The 19,675-nt window shown below is 37.7% G+C and overlaps 1 protein-coding gene across 1 annotated transcript; it reads left to right on the top strand.

Moving 5' to 3' along the window:
* Nucleotides 1-140: 140 nt before the first annotated feature.
* CDC45 (cell division cycle 45) lies at nucleotides 141-12,589 on the top strand. Its single transcript, XM_053959435.1, has 19 exons — nucleotides 141-239; nucleotides 1,493-1,552; nucleotides 1,851-1,943; nucleotides 2,391-2,528; nucleotides 3,114-3,260; nucleotides 4,198-4,253; nucleotides 4,826-4,874; nucleotides 5,481-5,542; nucleotides 5,935-5,985; nucleotides 6,896-7,015; nucleotides 7,365-7,496; nucleotides 7,874-7,972; nucleotides 8,258-8,419; nucleotides 8,625-8,763; nucleotides 9,129-9,212; nucleotides 9,678-9,796; nucleotides 10,208-10,284; nucleotides 10,871-10,937; nucleotides 11,592-12,589. Exons 1-18 carry the CDS (start codon nucleotides 189-191, stop codon nucleotides 10,933-10,935), a joined length of 1,704 nt encoding a protein of 567 aa, XP_053815410.1. The 5' UTR covers nucleotides 141-188; the 3' UTR covers nucleotides 10,936-10,937; nucleotides 11,592-12,589.
* The last annotated feature ends 7,086 nt before the right edge of the window (nucleotides 12,590-19,675 follow it).

Genomic DNA, 19,675 nt, shown 5'->3' with positions numbered 1-19,675 from the left:
GCATCCCATTGGCGAAACCCCGGAATGGACTGGGCATCTCGCGCCGCGGAGGCGGGGCGGACGCGTTCCTATTGGTCAGCGCTCCGTGAGGCGCGGACCAATGAGGCGCGGCGCTGGTTTGGCGCCCAGTTTGAGCGGGCGCGGCCTGCGGCTGCCGCCCGTTCCCGCCGCGCGCTCCCGTTCCCGCCATGTTCGTCTCCGACTGCCGCCGGGACTTCTACGACCTGATCGTCACCCAGGTGCGGGCAGCGCGCCGAGACCGGGGCCGGAGTGGCGCCCCAGCGGCGGGCGGGGCGGCCTTCCCTAGGGTTCTCCCCGCTCTGGACTGCCGCGCTTCCCGCCGCCTCACGGCGCAGAGTCGGTGCGGGGCGTCCCCGGCCCTGCCCGCGCTGGCTGAGGCGCTGCGGTGCTCCGGGGCGGCGGCGGCCTCGCTCCGGGGCCTGCGGGGCGGGGGTCGGTGGCGGGGAGCACCGGCCAGGCGGCCGCGCTGAGGGTCCGGCAGTCACCCGGGTGGTAAAAATCCCTTTCCCGGGTGTTTTTCCCCTTCCCTACCCTTGGGAACCCTGGACAAAGCAGCGTCACCGCGGTGAGGTCTCGCCGGGGATTTCACTTAGGGTTCGCCTCCTTCCACAAAAGTGTTCTTGTGGGTTCTGGATCTTACGCTTAACCATGACATCTCTGAACCATTTTTTAAAATATCTTTTTAACCGTTTTGGTGTTATTTGCTCAGACACTAAATACTGTTTTCTGTTATCTTTAATGTATTTCCTGCAGTCTTGTAGCATATCTGTTTGCTGCTTGTATTTTTAACCCAGGGCTTGCTTAACTCCTTTCCCTGTGGTACGGTGGAGAAGCTTTTGTTGGACAGTCTTTCGGCATTTCTACAAATGAAATGATATTATGGACTGTGCAAATGAAAGCATTTATCTTAATTTCTCCAGCTGTGAGCAATATCTCAAAACACCTTTCCCCGAAGACCTAAAACAACACTCTCACAAAACAAACAAACAACAACCGAACCAACAAACCTCTCCCTGCTGCCCCCCAAAAAATACCAGCCAACCTTGATTTAGGTGAAAGAATTTCTTTCCTGAGTTGCCTTGCTCTTGCTTTTGCTACAGATTTTTTTTTTTAGTTAAAACTGTTCTAAATCTGTGCTGAAAACGAAGTACATTCTAAACACAATGAAAATAATAGTGGGGTTTGACTAGGTGTGAAACTTCAAAAGTATGTGGGGTTCAGAGGAGTCTGAGTAATTACCTATCCCTAAAGGAGCTGACACATTTTGGTTATGTGGAGTTGCTTGTTTTTAATATTGACACATATCCAAACTGGTTAATTTTGGTTGCGGTGTCCATTCAGAAGCAATCTTGTTTTATGCTTGTGATGATTTCTATCTGAATTTCTGGTGTCTCAGTGTTCTATGCATTTTGTGTACCGGCACGCTCTATTTGGCACCTATATTAATGCTATTATTTTGTTATTTTTACAGCGTGTTCTTCTTCTTGTTGCTTCAGATGTTGATGCATTGTGTGCTTGTAAAATACTCCAAGTAAGTCTTGGTTCATTGTCACTGCAGGCTGACAGTATGAGAAAATCTGTGTGCCCTGGGATCCTATACATGGGTGTGAACTGGGGAGAGGGGGAAGCTTTAATCTGCTTTTGTAACATTTGTTTCCATGAGTTATGGCAGTGAAAACTGGTGAGTCGTAGTGTCAGAGCTCACACAGATTTGTTATTTGGGATGTTTTATTTTAAGGGTTTGTGTGGAATAGACTCACAGCCTGGTGTAGCATTGCAGGAGAGGCTGTTTCCCCTCCCCTCTGCTCACAGCTGTTGCTTCCTTGCAGGCTTTGTTTCAGTGTGACCATGTGCAATACACACTCGTGCCAGTGGCTGGGTGGCAAGAGCTTGAAACTGCCTTTCTGGAGCATAAAGATCAGGTGAAAAAATACTGGAAAAATTTTTGAAATGTAGCCCATCTTTTATAAAGATAAACTGCTTCCCTTCCCCAATTTAAAATGTCAACACTTAAGCTTATTATTATTAGTGGTTTCTTAAAACTGTGGTTGCATTTTAACATATCAGTAATAAACTTGTCAAGTTTTTAACATCATCTCCAACAAATGTGCTATAATGTTGATAGAGTCAAATGGAGTTTGCACACATTTTGAGATATAAAGGTGCAGGTATTGGGTGTCCAACATCCCCAAATTGTGTGTTTTGCCTTTTAAAAGAAATCTGCCTCAGAGACATCAAATATCAGAAAGTAAACACAAGTTTTGGCAATGATGAGTGTTCTGTGGGCTTTGTAAACATATTTTCAGTTTTCCATGTTTCCTGGCAATTTAAGTAATAAGCTTCTTCTTTTTTTCTGCTTTTGTTTGCAGTTCAAATACTTTGTTCTTATTAATTGTGGTGCTAATGTAGACCTCCTGGAAATCTTGCAGCCTGAAGAAGACACATTTTTTTTTGTATGTGACAGTCACAGACCGATCAATGTAGTGAATGTTTACAATGACACACAGGTAAAAGCTTTTCTTCCATAGTAAAAACCTCCCCACAGTGTGGTGGTGAGCACTGTAGTGCTTTTCTGTCCTTGCAAAACTGGTTAGAACATTAGCTTGTAGGTCAGAAAGCAGCATTAGTAAATAAATATTTGCAGTAGTAATGTACATGACCAGAAAAAAAATCATTTTTCCAGTAGTGAAATGTCTAAAGTTAGCAATGTGGTAGTTGTCAGCAGTAAGCACTTGTTAATGTTGTTGCTATAAATCAATCTACCATAAATCAGAGGATAAACATCCCTCCAGAATGTGACATGTATTATTTCTCAGCATCTAGCAGCACCTAGGATTTAAGTATTAAGCACAAATTATTTTATTTTAACAAGCATTAAAATGATAATTTTTTCAGTAATGCTCTAACAATGCAATATGGATTTTTACTCCTGTTTTCTATAAATCAGTATGGTAGTTGTATTAAAAACCAACGTTTTGTTATGCCAGGAATTAATACAACCTAAATGAATTTTTAGTTTATTTTCTAAGCAAGAGTGCATTTTGCTCACTAAATAAGATACTTACTCTAAAATACAGTTTTCTCCTTGCTAGATTAAGCTGTTAGTCAAGCAAGATGATGATCTCTATGTTCCTGCTTACGATGACATCTTCAGAGATGAGGAGGAGGAGGAGGAAGAGGACTCAGAGAATGAAAGTGACGGCTCAGAACCCCTGGAGAAGCGCAGACGTTTTGAAGAGGTTTGTTTCACAGCTGTGTTCTGAAAGGAAGAAAAATAACACTGCTATTACATATATTTTACATCATAATAATATTTGAGTTTAAAAATTGTGTTCCATTAGGTCACAAATCCAAGTGGAAGATTTAAATATAGTCTACAACAACAGGTAGTTTCACATAAACAAAATATTTATTTATCTCATCTACACAGAAATATTTTCTCCAAATAAAAAAAAACTGTTTTGAACTTACTTATGCATAATTCTTTGTATAATGAATGAATTGGAGAGATCTATCTCCTAATATGTGCTGTGGGCTTGGCAGTCTAGCAACAGAACTTGTTGAAATATGAACTCCTTTTACAAAAAAAGTGTTTGAGTAGATACAAGCTCACAAATAGTTTAGCAATGCATTTTGTCTGTGCTTGCAGCAGTAAACTAACAAAAGTATATTAAGTGTACACATGAAATATGATTTGCAATGTTACTTGTAGCATATTTTCTATTTATATTATAGAAGCAAACAAAGGCATGAGACCAGCAACATTAAGGGACAACTAAATATAAAGACATCCTTAGATTTAATATATATTTCATGTTATCTTTGTTATCTTCCCATTAGCATTATACTTTTTTTTCCCTAGTAATATAAGAAGGGCACCATCTAAGCCAAAGAAGCTATCCAATTCAAAAGAAAATTACAAATACACAAAAGCTGTTCTCAGATCTGTTAAATATTTCACAAAGATCTTATGTGTGTTCCTTGGAAATATTTTTGATAATACTTTTCTCCTTAGATGCTGTTAATGGCAATATATTTTTTTTAAGGGAAATAAATATTTTAAATGAAAAATTTAATTACATTTTTTAAATTGAAGTTTAATAATTGAGGTATCTAGATGCTAATCTATGAGAATATTTTTTCTAGCTTTTTAACATCCTGGAAATTAATTTACAGGAGGTAATAGAGAGGACGATGAAAAGGCGACAAAGGCGAGAATGGGAAGCACGCAGGTGTGTAAATGGGCTTTTTGTGTTGCTTCTTTTTCTTTCATTCTTTGATTAAAACTGTGTTAAGAATACAAACACAAGATACCAAGCTGTGATTTGCAAGATGCTTTAGCTATAATTTTGTTTAGAAAGTTAAGAGAGATATTTAGTGTATAAAAATAAAATGTTTAAATGGAGGAAATTGTAAATAGTAATTTAAAACTTGATTACCAATAGGTGCATTGGCTCACTTCAAACAGCTGTAATATTCTTATCTTGTCTGTCCTTCTGTTTTCTACTTTTACAATCCCACTGTAGTCAATAGGAATGAGCAGGAACAAACCAGATAAACTGGGATTTAAGGAATAGTGATGTAAAAAAATTTTCCTTTTTGCTTTGAGTACATTTCAGTGTGGTTTTCACATTGTTACTAAAGTCTAGTTGCCTTGCAGATAAACAATTTCTAGCCCAAGTTTAATATTTTTAATTGTTAAAATGAAATTTAAATATTAATCACCTTTTCTGGATTATTATTTAATTGGTTCCAATGACCAGTTCACCACTTAGTCAAATCTGGGTTTTTTTCCCCATTTTAGACGAGAAATTCTTTTTGATTATGAACAATATGAATACCATGGAACCTCAGTAAGTATAAACTCTGTTTGTCATAAAACTTTAAGGTGACAGTGTAAAGGTAATTGGACAATATCCAATGTTATAATTATTACAATTATATAATTATCTAATAATAGTATTCATAATAGTATTATTGCATCTCACTATTTTTGTATCATATTGTTATATATAAAAACTGCATCATATATATAGAAGTAGTTTAACTTAGTTTAATGTTTTATAGCTGTTTTTTAGATCTTTGCAAGGGTATCTACCTATTTACAAATACTGTCACAAAAATACTTGAGCATGTTGGGAGCTTGTTTGTCTTTCCAAGTGTCAGGATATCCCAAACACAGCACTTAGGACATCAAACTGTTCTTTCTGTCATTTGGCCTATCTGATTATTTATATTTTATTAAGTGTTTGCTTTCTATATAATGCATGTTTACAGAGCTCTCTAGAATATTTTTCTTTCTACTTAATATCTTAGGAAGAAGCTGGCAGATTGTCAGACTCCAGAGTGATTTCTAGGGCTTTAGTAACATGTGCTAGTACTTGGCAGATTGACCTGTTCTATTTGTTTAGTGAACTGTGTCCTGTGTTCATTTGTCTTTTTGCTTCTCCCTCTTGTAGTCTGCAATGGTGATGTTTGATCTGGCATGGGTAATGTCTAAGGACTTGAATGACATGTTGTGGTAGGTTTCCATCATCATTTTTTGTAGAGATTGGAAGCTTAAACCTGCCACAAAGGCAGGCAGGATTTCCCAAAATTATTTGGTTTCACTATGAGATGCCAGTTTCTTTTGGGAGTGGATGCTTGTTTCTAACTAGAGGATGCATCTGTGTAAATGAATTAAAAACCACAACAGATTTTGCATGGAAAAAGGGAGAATGGCACTATATGTGTATGTCTGCAAAAGAGAGAATAATAATAGATAACTTTGTTCTTAACTTTTCTGTATTGCTGGTAAACATGTTTCTGATTTGTTCTATTACATACTGAGAGAGTTAAATATAATATACGCCATTGGAAGATTTGTTGGTTTAACCTTTTTTTCTATTTCTTTTTTTAAAAAAAAAAATTTAGGTGGGCTATTGTTGGCCTAACAGATCAGTGGGTCCAAGATAAAATCACTCAGTAAGAAAGTTTTTTTTTTAAAGTTTATCTTTTTTATTATTATTCTTTCTTATTTATTTGTCTCTTAAAATTTAGGTTTTCGGAGTAACTAGCAGTAATTAGTAGAGATCAGGAAACATAAGAGTATTATTATCACAGATATAAGTAATTAACAGTGATATTAAATCTATTAATGCCTGAATGTGATCTGTTCCCTTCCAAAAATAGGAATATATATCTTTAAAAAATATTTTCTATTATTTAGAATTTTTAAGCTAACTTTGTTTTTCACCAAATTATAAATCAATCACTTTTGATCTAGGAGGAATTGTGTTTAATGGTAATTTACCTGAGCATTAACTTGATACAGCTTTATTAAAGGCAGAAACTTTTGTATGTTCTATATCCTTCAGGTTCCTTTACAGTTTTAGCAAGGTTAAGTTTTAGATAACAAGTTTCAGATATTTTTCCTCTTTTTTTATTTCCTACTAGATATGATCAGAATTCTAGTATTACATGTGTGGACTTAAATCCTGATGTTTAATTTTTACTAATACATGGGCATTTAAAATAGATAAGTGTAATAAGTAACTGATTTCTTTGGTCAGTCTATTTTTTGTTTTTGTTGTATTTTTTTGTTGTGGTTTGGGTTTTTTTTTTTGTTTTGGTTTTTTGGTTTGTTTGTTTTTTTGGTTTTTTGTGTTTTTTTTTTTTTTTTTTTTTTGGTTGGGTTGTTTGGGTTTTTTTTTTTTTTTAATTGCCTGAGTGAAAAGATGAATATTGAAAAAGCATTATTTAATGAGTTGTGAGGGTTTAAAAATGTATCCATGGTTTTCATGCTGCAGACTTTAGGAAGCATTTTTGTCTTCTTGTAATCAAGAACAAAAATTCCCAGGCAGAAGGTGAAGTGACAAACTTGTTTTTGTTTCAGAATGAAGTACGTGACTGACATTGGGATCCTGCAGCGCCACGTGTCCCGCCACAACCACCGCAACGAGGATGAGGAGAATTCTCTGTCCATTGACTGCATGAGAATTGCATTTGAATATGAGTATCCTTAAAGGTCTGGGGTGAACTCCTCTGGAGATTTTATCTAGGGGAAAAAAAAATCCCAGCACCATCTCTGCTGAGAATGGAAATAAAGTAAGGGAAATCCAAATGTTTTGTTGTGCATGGATCGCTCTTTCAGCTGCTGGCGGGGCTTCAGTTCAGCCTAACCTTTCAGAACTGGTTACAAGTCAACATTGCTACTCTTGGGTTCCATCACCTGAGCTTCTCACTGCATTTTCTGCAGCACAGACATACAGTATGTAAAGGCAGCTGAATCCTTCCCTGCTTGTGGAGTTTGTAGGGTCAGAGGATATTTGTGTTTGCAACTATTTGCCATAACTCCTGCTCAGCCTACGCCTGGCACTGTACCAGCACTGGTCTCTCTATGAAAGTCTCTGTAACACCTGCTACACCTCTGCCAGCCTCAAGCTTTGGTCTGTACAAGGGCAAAAGAGGCTCCAGGAGTTTTTGGCTGACATGGGGTGAGTTATAAAAATTTGGATCATTTTTTTCAATTACTTACTGGAAAATATTCAGAATAAAGCTTGCAAGTACTCGAGCTGTTGGTTTTTAAATATGATTGTGGGGCTCTGAATAGGTGGCAGGCAGTGTCTCTGAGTTACACAACTTGTGTATTGGTTTACAAGGAACACTTGCTGTATGCTTTTATGGAATGGCAGCTCAGTAAAGTAACCTCTGCTTCCTTGCATTCACTTTTCAATGACTGAAAAAACAAATGCATACAAGTCAGACTTAACCTTGCTAAATTATCTAATAATTTTGTAAGTCCTATGAGAAAAATGAAAATACTTGTTTCTTCTGGCATCCCTGTCAATGAATTTTTTCCTTCTTTTCTTAGTTTGCCCTTGAAGCAAGTGAAACAGAAGTTTAATTCCATGGACATGTCATTGAAAGAAAATCTTCGGGAGATGATTGAAGAATCTGCAAACAAATTTGGGTAAATTGTTTTAAATACAAATGTTTTGTCTGAAAATACTTTTCAGTTAAGTTCAAATATGTTTGTATGAAGAAGATCTAATATGTTGTTTTTAAAAATATGATTCTTAGATTGACAAAGTAACACTAGATTTGTTGCAAATGTTAGTATAAGGTTTTTTTCATGTTTTTAAGATTAAGATACTGGGGAGACAGCTGGTCAATGTTGATAATATTAATTATTTATTATCTTAATGTTTATTTATTATTATTATTATCCATTTCCTGGGTTTATTTCATTTTGCAGAATGAAAGATTTGCGAATTCAGACTTTCAGCATTCACTTTGGCTTTAAGAATAAGTTCTCAGCAAGTGACATAGTTTATGCAACAACTTCTCTCATGGAGAACATAGAGAAAGAGGGGCCTGAAACAACTAATTTCATTAAGGCTTTGGACAGTCTCTCCAGGTACTGAAAATATGCCTCTTCAGTATTTAGCAATTTTATTTAGGGCAATATATTGGGATTATGGATCTAAAATATGAATTGTTGCTTCATAAAGCTATTGAAGAAAAAAATAAAAATATCCCTGTGAATAGTATTTAGATATAATTTTTATGTGCAAAACTTTGTTTTACTAAGGAAGTATTTGTTTTTATTCTTTTTGTTGCAGGGGTAACCTGGACAAGCTGCACCAAGGACTAGACCTAGCCAAAAAGCAGCTACGTGCCATTCAGCAGACAGTGGCCAGCTGTATTTGCACCAACCTTGTCATTTCCCAGGGGCCATTTCTCTATTGCTCCCTCATGGAGGTCAGAATTTTGTGTTTGGGCTCTCATTTGACTCTCTTTTTTGACTGTATCATCCTTGAATAACAGTTTCCTTAAGTGCTTGGCACAGCAAGAATTACTCTGTAAGAAAGAACCTATTTCTCTGTACTGTGCTGTCCTCTGATGGGTCAATATTGACATTGCTCTGAACTTCCCAAGGGCAGAATCACCCCTCATAAAGGGGAGAGGGCTTTGCTACAAAGCTGGGTGAGCTCAACCTCCTGTATTGTAATGGTTCTTGTTAGTGTTCTTTGAGCCACACACAGCTTCTAGACTTGTTAGTAGATAATAAAATTAAGTGTAAGAATCATCTTGGGTTTCAATTGAAATAATTCTTCTTTTTCTAGGGCACACCAGATGTGAAACTGTTTTCCAAGCCAGTGTCTCTATGTCTGCTTAGTAAATACTTACTGAAGTCATTTGTTTGCTCTGTAAGTAGATCCAAAGCATTTGACTCACAAACTTCTGGCTGGTGTAGTACTTACTGTTCTGTCAGATACTTGCAGTTGATTATTAAAAGCATTATAGGAAACTATTAATGTTTTTCTGCTGATTGATTGGATGATTTTAGCATATTTGTGAATGCTGCTCTAGGGAAGATTCCTATTTAGAGACTTCATAGCATTGAGTTTTCATTACTAAGATAATAACAATCTAAACATTTGTGTAATTTTGTAAGTTTTGAGAGAGTACATCACTGAAATTTCTATTAGTCCTTAAAGTGACTTTTATTGTATGGAACAGTGTGTTAAGAGATCCTGTAAAGAAACCACCTTCTGTTGAGCTGTAGAATATCTGTATCCTTAGGTGGCTATTTGTAATGTTATCTCACATGAAGAGCTGATATTAAATTGCTTTCTGAACCTTGTGTAACCAAGAGGCTTTCTGACTTCCAGACAAAAAACAAGCGTTGCAAGCTGCTGCCCCTGGTCATGGCTGCACCCATGGATGTTGAACAGGGAACTGTGATCATGGTGGGGATTCCTCCAGAGACAGAAAGCTCGGACAAAAAGAAGTAAGCAAAGTGTTTACAAATTCTAAACCTGTCTCTGAAGCAAATATATCTTTCCTGTACCTATTTAAAACTATGTTGACTTGAATTGTATCCTTCTCAAAAACACACCTTCTGCATACAACAGGCATGAGGTACTTTGAGAGAGGATACAGATCTTCAAGCAGGATCTTGCAGTACTTGCAAGGATTTTTCTTTTCCTTCCCTCTTACCATATGGCCCATGACTTCATTTCTAAAAGCCCCCAATGTAAAATTCTTGCACATGAATAAGTGAGGTGTGTGTTGAATACACGGCACCTGTAAAAACATCTGGAAGCCATTTCCACCTCTCAGCCAGGAAGAAGTTTCTTGCTTCTACCTCAGTAAACATCCTTTCCCGTGGCACTCATTCATGTTTCTGCTCCTGCCTCAGCTTCTTTGGAAGAGCCTTCGAGAAGGCTGCGGAGAGCACCAGCTCCCGGACGCTGCACAACCACTTCGAGATGTCGAGTGAGTAGCGGGGCCCGCAGGGGGCGGTGCTGGCGCGGGCCTCGCTGCGGGTCTGTGCCCAGCGCGGCCCGCGGGAGGCTCGGCCCGCGCTGCACAAAGCACAAAGCAGCCAGCCTGGCTTTCTGAGACAGCGCGTTCTGCTTTGCACACGTGCACTTCACTTTACAGTCCACGATGTTATCTGTGAAGGCTTTAAATTTAGCGGCCAAACCAAGCGCGGTATTGTTGGGACACTTAAGAAGTGAAATCAGCCTATCTTGGACATGCTGAAAAAAGAGACAGGCTTTTTAAACAAGATCTATCTATGCATGTTGAGCATACACAGAAATGTTCTTAGATTTGAGAAGTGCCTGCTCTGCTGTGGGGTGAGCACCTACAAATTAGTTTGCTAGTATTTAAGCACAAAATAAAAAATGTCCTTTGCGTTTTGTCCAAATAGCTTCTCCTTCTTAAAGATGGGTAAGAATATAAATTGGTATTCTCAGGCTTATTGTTCTTCAAGAGAAGATACCTGGTATATCTTCTGGTGATGTCTGATATATCTTTCAGTTATTTGCATCCTGTAATAAAATATTTCATATTTTAGTAATTGAATTGAAAACAGAAGATCGGAGCAAATTTCTGGATGCACTCATTTCTCTCTTGTCTTAAAGGTAAGACACAGTAAGGATTAGTTTAAAAAATATTACAAATCGAGTAACCTGCCACTATTTGTAGAATACTTTTTAAAAATATGGCAACTTTTAGTGAAAATATAAATTGAAGCTAAGAGTTTCTTACAAAGACAACTGTTTTCCTTTGGAGGAGGAGGCAGACAATGTGCAAGCAAAATTTTTTCATCCTTAAGAGATTTATTTAAGTTTCATCATCCATGAGCTTCTCATTAATTTTTCCTAACTTTTTGTGGCTTTTTAACTTACAGTGGAAAAGGAGCATCAGTGTGTGTTGTAAGAGAAATGGCAACATTAACTTAATTGTAGCTGATCCTCTATTACTTTCATTTAATTCTGATGGCTTGTTTGAGCTCAGGGTGGAATTTGGCTGTAGCAGTGCCACTGGCTTCAATGTTAATGTGGAATTTGCATTTTTCTTTCCCAGTGTTAGGGTTGTAGCCTAGGTTGGTGTGTAGTTTTTACCTGGAACAGAGATGGGGATATAAGAATTTAGTTGTGAAGTATCTGCACTCTAGTCCAAAGCTGCTTGTTAGACAGCAGAGGCATGCGTGCCTCACAGGATTTCTACATCCATTTGTTTCTCTCTTTACACTGTGACTACTGATTGTTTTGTCTTCTGCTCTTGTTATGCAGTGGTGCCTTTTGGCTCCTTGTGCTGGAAGCTGAGGATGAGACCCTCTGAAATGATTTTGGATGTTCCCATGGTGCTGCAGTTTTGGTGTATCTTAGGTACTGGTACAGGCCTGGACTGGTGTTTTTATGCCTTTGGGAGGTCAAAAGGATTTTGATCTCAGCACAGAGATATTGAACACTTCTTTTTCTAAACATCCGACCTTGGTAATGGCAAAGGCTGTCACCTGGTATTTGTACATTGGATTTCTATTTATCAAGCCTGCTTTTATTAGTAGATGTACTCTTGTGATGTTCAGTTTTTGATTGATGACAAAAAATAGGTTTTGAAGTTCCATATTTATATTACTGTTCAATTGTACTTTTAAAATTGTCTTGAATGCTTTTTATTTTTTTAAACAAACTATTTGAAACTCTCCTTGAAGTTCTAGAATGCTGAAAATGTTTTTTAGTATTACCAGATTGAAGTCTTGTAGTTTAAATGAAAGACTTGTTTCATGGGAGGAGTTTTAAGATTTCAGGGTTTTTAAAATCCAAATACTGAGTAACTGCCAAATACCAAATGAAAAATCCAGGGAATGCCAGTATCAATAAAACCTTTTTAGTCATGCATTGTGATACTGTATTGTCACTTGTAGCTTGACTCTGGGAATAATTTTCCTGGAAGGAGGCTGAAGTACTATGATAATTCTGTGTAGAGTGTAGCACTATAAATATTGACAGGGTAGCTTATTGTGTTCCATAGCAGATTTCATTTCACTTTGGCCATATGAAATGGCTCATTGGCCTTACCCTGCTGAGCTTTGGTGGCTGTGTATATGTGTACATGTGGAATGCTCTTCTCTTCAAAGTGTTTGCCTGAATTCACTGTGACTTCAATGTTTTCATGTATTGTAACAAATACATAGAGGTTATGTATCATTACATCATTCTTTGTACATATTTTAATACAGATTAATTTAATATTAAATGTGATGTAAATGTAGCCAACAGAAACCTAATTAAACTATCTATTTTTATTCAAAAAATAAGTTGGTTTGGATATTTAAAATTTTTTTTTATGTTGTCACCTTATCTGAATAAAATCCCTGTGCCAAGCTGGGATGGCCAAAAAATGTGCTTCCTAAGATAAAGCAATGCTGCCTTTTGGTTTTGCATGCTTACTAGGTAGTATTGGCAATAAATGATATTGCACCTTACCAGCACATTTTGGGTTTTACACAGCATACAAAAATTCTGTCACTTTTCTGAACTACCTTGCTGGGCTTTAGGTCTCTGGAAATGGAAACACAGACGTTTCTGCTGTCTTTTGAACAAATAATGCCAGGCCAATTAATATGTAAATGGTACAAGTCTCTGTGACAGTGGAGTGCACTTCTAAATATTTTCACTTTATCTTTCAGTTGCAAACAGCTCAGTGAATTAAATTGAATCAGATAAGTGTAGGAAATTAATTTATTTATCACAAAATAATCACTGCAATTTCTGCAGTATTGAATTACTAACTAGTTCAGCCCTATCATATATTTAAGACTTCTTTTACTAGGTGACTGCCATGTTTTGAAAAATGGACAAATTTTCAGGTACAAGCACCCTTTAGCTTCAGCATGTTCTGTCATACTGGGAAGATGAGAAGTGGGAGCTAGTTTTTCTGCTGGGATGTGTTGGTAATTTCTTTACTGCCAGGTTCTTCAACCAAATATGTAACATAAAGCATAAACTCTCCTTGTCTCTCCTTTACTGTTTTTTTGTTGGTTGGTTGGTTTTTGCTGGTTTTTAATGCTCAATTTTTCCCAAGATCTGCTGGAAGTGCCCAGAATGCTTTTGCAAATTTTAGAATTGATCAGCTGTTGAACTGATTCCCAGGTCATCCAAATGTGACTATAAATCAGTCAGGAGTGTGGAATGCTGTGTAAAAATAAAGTTATTAAATCTACATGGACACCTGAAGAAGTCTCTGCCAATAGATAAAAATTTTGCATGTCAGCATTTTACAGTGTGGGCAATAGAATCTGAGGCTCCTTATGTAGTTTATTTTAGGCTACAGAATTTGTTGATTAATGTGTTAATACTACCTGGAGAATAATTGTATGAGGAGATTGTGGAGCAGTTTCATTCAGCAGCAGTAACTTGGTGGTTTGAGTGGCCCATTGTAGGTTGAGTAAAATGGTCACTTGACATCTCTGTGAAGAGATAATTATGCTTTTGATTAATTATCCCAAAAAGAAATTGTGGCTCTAATGACTCATTTTAAAATAGAGCACTGAGAAATCAGCTTAGCCTCTTAAATGTGCATATTCCACCTAGCCATGTCTGAATGCAAATAGAAGCATTCCCTAAGGATTATATTGAAACTGCAGCAACTCTTCCAGTGTTTGCTTGCTGTAATAGCAGCCTCCTAATCAGTTCTTTAAATATTTCTGCTGCTGCTAATCTGAGAACAATAGCAGTATGAAACAAATCCTTTAAAATGTTTTCGTTTTTCTTTAACAAAATAAAATGTTGAAAATCCTTAAATACCAAAGTACAGAAGCAGCTGAACAAGCTGGTTTATGCCATTCCTGCTCAGTGATTCATGGCTGGTTTTCTTATGGGGTGATACATTTAAACATAATTGAAATTGGACAGTAGGGACCTGATTTGATTGGAATTGCAGTGAATCCCCTTCTAGGAAAGAATTGTGATGACTTAATAGACTTGTACTTACCAATATCAAGGTTGCATAGTGGATAAGAATTCTTACCTCCTTTCCTATTTCTCTTTATGAGGGAAAAAAGCCAAAAGAGAATTAAGGAATGTTGCAGCTTCCTTGTATGAAAAACCACAGCCTGTGCCAATTTGACTGTGGCAATAACAGCCACAGGGGGAGGCCAGTGGGCTTTGGTCACTTCTTGGCCTCTCTAATGTCAGAAGCAGGTGCTGGGGAAGGGTAGAGAAACAAAGCAGTTGCATTTCATACTTCCTTTGAGACACAAACAAGTGCTGTCCCAGTCCTTGTGCTCAAGGCCATCCTGAGCCAGGTGTGGTTTCTGTGTGTTTGGTCACTGTCAGTGGTTATCTGGGAATCTCCATTCACTTCTTCCCAGATCCTTACAAAATTCTAGCCTGTGCAGTATTTTGTGGTGTGTAGATCTGCAGCATAGCTAGATATTGTATGAAAAACTATAACCCTGTGGAACAGTGTAAATAGTGCTGGTTGCTCTTATTAATGGAAGTTAAAATCCCTACAATGATTTCTAAGCAAATTATTTTGCAAATATTCATTATTTTACTTGCTATTGGAAAACCTTTCATAATAAAGGACAGAAAATATTCCTGGGCTGAATATTGTGAGATATTAGGGGGTTTTGCCTTGATCTACAGGAGTATGTATGTTTATCATCAGACTTTTATGCTTTGGTACTTAGATGAAAATACAGTTATTCCTACATCAATAGAAGCTCTAGTTCATGAGCTATATCAAAGTTAGCTACAGTATCTGCTCTTTTTCCCACTCTTCCCTCTGACTACTTTCTTAGAGCCTATTGCTCTGCTTCTATGGCAGAAGCAATAAATCTGAGATATTTCAGAATCTGATGGTTTTAGCTGCTCTATCAGCAATTTGAGTTTATATTAGTAGATAGCAACCACCACTTGTAAACCTGATAGGATCTGACACAGCCATTGCTGTCTTAAAGTGCTGAATGGTTTGCAGGAGAGCTGTTTGATTGTTTAGTTAAATCCCATGTACTCTAGAGAACTCAGACAGGAGAAGTACCTTAGAATTGTCATGTTTGACTGTCTTTAATGCTTCAGTTTCACTTTTTCCATTCCTGTTTTCAGGACAACATTTCAGTGCTCACCTGTCCAAAAATAAAAGAGAAATAAAACTTTACATCACTCTAATCACTAGTCTGGAGTACCCCAGTTGTAAAGTCCAGAAGAGGAAGTTTTAAAATCAGTCTCTTTTGTACAGGAGTTCTTTGAAGTTGGTTTTGTTGTGTTGAAATGGCCTCTCAGGGTGTGCTAACTTGTAAAGAGGGGAGCAGTACAGAGCAGTACTTATTAAAAGGGAAATGTAATCACAAGTGGGGACGAATCAAAACATAAAACATCAGAACTGTTCTCACAGCAATAAACAGCATCGTTTGTTGATTTTATGTGTACATCTGCCAATCAATGGTTTTGATTCCCTCATAGAAGGAATATTCTTGAAAACATTCCTTTGAAATTTCCTTTGTGAGTAAGTCTGGCTTGAGGGAAAGAAAGCCATGAAATATTTGTTTCTTTAAATGGAAAAACTGAAATCCCTCTTGGCACTCATGTACCATTGTTGGCTTCAAGGTGGTACTAAAAGTTCCCTTGGAGCAGATTCAAGAGCTGAAAAATATGCTGCCCAGGGTGGAGCTCAAAAATGCCACCTTTATGTACAAGCATTTTGGTTATAAACACACACTTAGCAGGAAATACTGCAGAACATTCACTAGGGAAAGAAAATTGTGGGAGCTTTTTATTTCAGACTGGATGCCATTCTTTTAAAGCATTTGAGTTTTGATTTTTGTCATTCAGAAGGTGACAGAATTAGGGAAGAAACACAGAATTAGAGAAGAAACAAGAAGAATTCTCTAATTCTTCTCAATAGAATTAGAGAAGAAACACATGTTGAAAATAGGCAAGAAATCCCTAACTTCATGGTACCTAAACTCATGCCATCCCTGGGCCTGACAGAGCAGAGAATGTGGGTTTCCCACTCACTGCTGCTGTGTTACAGAACAATTTTGGCTTCCTCTGCCCCCTCAAGGCAGTTGTGGCTGCTGGGTTGTTATCCTGGCATGTGTTGCCTTGACTTGCTCTCTGCTCCTGTGGTGTGCATCTGGGCAATACACTAAAATCTCAATAACCAGAGATAAAGATTTGTCTGGTAATTTGATATCACAACAAGCATTTAGTAGAATTGCTGATGCATGTTATTCTCAATGAGCTGAAGGCTCACAAGTCATTCTTAAATCAGAATTAAGACCAATCCCAGAGGAATTTATGGGCAAGCCTAATTCTATCTCATGAACTAAACTAAGGTAAGCTGTATCACAACATAGTTCCTTCCAGTGCTGGATCTCAGTTTATTTTATTAAGAGAACAGGTGATTTTTTTAATCCTTGGTTCAACAACATCCTTCTCTGAAGTCTTTACCACTTGCTTAAGAACTGTAGGTGACTTCTCTGGGTATTCCTTCATGTTAATGACAAGGTTACCCAAGTACCATGACAATTTGGGTCCTTTGTTTTCTTTTCAAAACCAGTTTTAATTTAGATGTTTCCTTTCTGGCCCTTGCAAAAGAGATAATGCTCCCTTACAACAAAAGGGTGCTGTCTTTTATAGCACTTAGAGTCACCTCTTCTCATTGCTGCAGCTTGTCTGTTTCCAGTCCCTTTGGTGTTGGTGTCTCTTTCCACTGTTTAGCTCAGTGGAATTTACTTTCATTTAATCATTCATTTGCAGCATGTCAGTGGAAAATCGGAGGTACCTGCCATTGAATTGGAAACAATTCACAGGGACAGTCAGCTTTTTAGTATGTTTTTATTTGCTGAAAGGAGTCACCAAGGGGCTCTCAAAATAAATATGCCATTAATAATGATCTACTGTCTGATCTGAAAGTCTAACTGGATCAGTAGTCTAGAAGGAAGGGGCATGTAAAATAGTGTTTTCTTTAAAAACTGGTGTAGTCAGTGAAGTAATTCACGACTCAAATAGCGAGAATACAGCATGGCCTTGATCAAGCATGGTCTGAGATTACCTTCTTGGGCCCTGGCTAAGTTCCTCATCTGAGACCATGCACTGACCAAAATGTCCCCATCCCTATGTACAGGATGACATTCATCTTTAAAAAAATTAGCGTTATAAGTGCTTTTCCTGAGGTTGCTGTTCTTCCTTCAGGGAAGTCTCTTTTAACTGGAAAGAGCTTTGCTACATCATATGGAAGCTATTAAAATTAATAAAATAAAAATTAAAAAAAAAAATGGTCCTCTCCAAACAGTTCTGGGATTTTCCAGTGGGGACTGTTAAGTTCAAAGAAACTCAAAAGAGTCTTTGGCTATGTCCAGCAAATCACTTGTGAGGGGGCAGACTGTCTTGGGAGCTTTTTTCACAGGATCTCAAATTTGAAAAGCTGTTGCCCTACAATGGAAATAAGATCTCAACAGCTGCAGAACTAGTGCTGTAATATAATTCTGCAAACTGATCCTTTAGCTGAGAACTGTGGTGTTTCATGGTACCATTTGGTATGTGTCACACTGCTCAAATAATTGCCTTCTAAACAGAGCCAGGGCTTGTTTAGTGTTTAATTTACACTGTCCATGCTTGCCTCAATTACACAGTCGTTGCTTACTAGGTTAAATCAATATCCAGTTTTCAGATAGATCCAGATTTCTAGAAATCCAATTTTGTCTATAATTGAGAGTTCAGGTCTGTCTAGTACAAGACCAGATTACCACCCAGCATTGTTTGTGGTATTTTCCTTGGGAAGTTTAAGATGTTGCCTGTCCTCTCAAGCTTTACTCTCTCACTTGCCAAAATCTTCATGGCTGAAAACATTTTCTACTTTAAAAATATAAAACCTGGTATGTTCTTCATTATTTATAGCTCTTGTCAGTGACATTCATTACCCTCCAGGTTTAATGGCTCTGCAAGTGTGTGCTATCAGAACAGCACCATTTCTGGACTGTGTAAAAGTTACATTTTGAAAAATTAAGCACTATCCTTTAAAGACCTATATGCACATACTGTAAAGCACTCGTGGAATTTCCCAGGCATGTCTGTTCTAGGGAGGAAAACACTGTTCTCCTAAAACATTCTAAGGAAAAGCCAAACCACTCTGCAGTTTTTCCTCTCTGTCTGCCTCTTTTCTCTCCTTATGAGATTTTTCTGCCTCTGTAATCTGCCTCTAACTAGTTAAGCAAAACTGCCTCCCATTCTTCCTACCAAAGGACTGAATCTCCCTCCAGTGTTTAGGTTTCTTTATCCTGTTATTGGGCTGCAGTTTGTTCACACCCACAAAAACAGCATACATGGGTGTTGTTGGATTTGGTTACCTGCTTTGCAAATCCAGTGTGTGCTGTTTCATGAACATGAAGAAGGGGAAGAGTATTGTTGTTTCAGCTGGTTCCACTTGCTGTGTAGCCATGTAAGTAGATTAGCTGATATCAGTGTCAAGGACAGAGTAGTTAAAACAATAACTTAATGAACATATCCTTTTTATAAGACTTTTTCCTTGCAAAAGCTACTGAATTCTGACTCATTTTTCTGACTCATACTGAATTGCTGGCTCCTGTTGTAGAATATCCTCTTAGAAAAACTGTGTCAAAAGGACAGAGCTTTCCAACTGCTGCAAACAAAACTGAGAAGGGGACCTGAAAAGGACTGAAAATGACAGGGTGAAGTACAAAAATAGAAAATAAAGAACTAAGAGGAAAAGAGAGACTGAGTAACAATAGAGGGTAAGCAGTAAATCCGGTTTGCCTTTCTAGCTCAGGAAGGTGTCTTGGAATCTGTATTTCAGGGCACCCACTGGGTGGTCACCAGAGCTCTTTGAGTGTGTGAAATGAAATGGAAAACAATAGCTCAGCAGCAATTGCTTTTTTCCCTCTGATGAGGTGTTCCTTGAATTGCCAGCACGACTCCTGCTTGATTTAGCAGTGAATACAGCCAGGCATTTCCTGAAACGACAGCACTACATGGCACTATTAGAAATGCTAAGTGAAAGGTTCTGCTGTAACAAGGGAAAGGGAATAGGATACGGGAGTGTGTCCCACTAAACTGTCTGTGCAACAAAAGGGAGAATGAAATGTAGCACAGCTGCACAGGGGTCATCTACCCAGTCTGAAAACCCTCATCTCAAATAGGTGATAGGAGCCAACAAGATCTGTTTGAAAGAGATATACCTTTTTGGAATGGTTAGTAGTTAAAGCAGCTTTGTTGTCTTACTAACTTGTCTTTTTATTTTAACTCATATTATCTAATAAAATCTCAACTATCTCAATTCTCATGGGGAATTTTTGCCAGTAAATGTAGATATTGTTTGTGTTCTGGGCTGATATCCCATTCTGACAAGT

This window comes from Vidua chalybeata, chromosome 18, assembly GCF_026979565.1.
Source record: "Vidua chalybeata isolate OUT-0048 chromosome 18, bVidCha1 merged haplotype, whole genome shotgun sequence".
Classification (NCBI taxonomy): Eukaryota; Metazoa; Chordata; class Aves; order Passeriformes; family Viduidae; genus Vidua; species Vidua chalybeata.
This window is presented reverse-complemented; position numbering and strand designations above follow the sequence as displayed.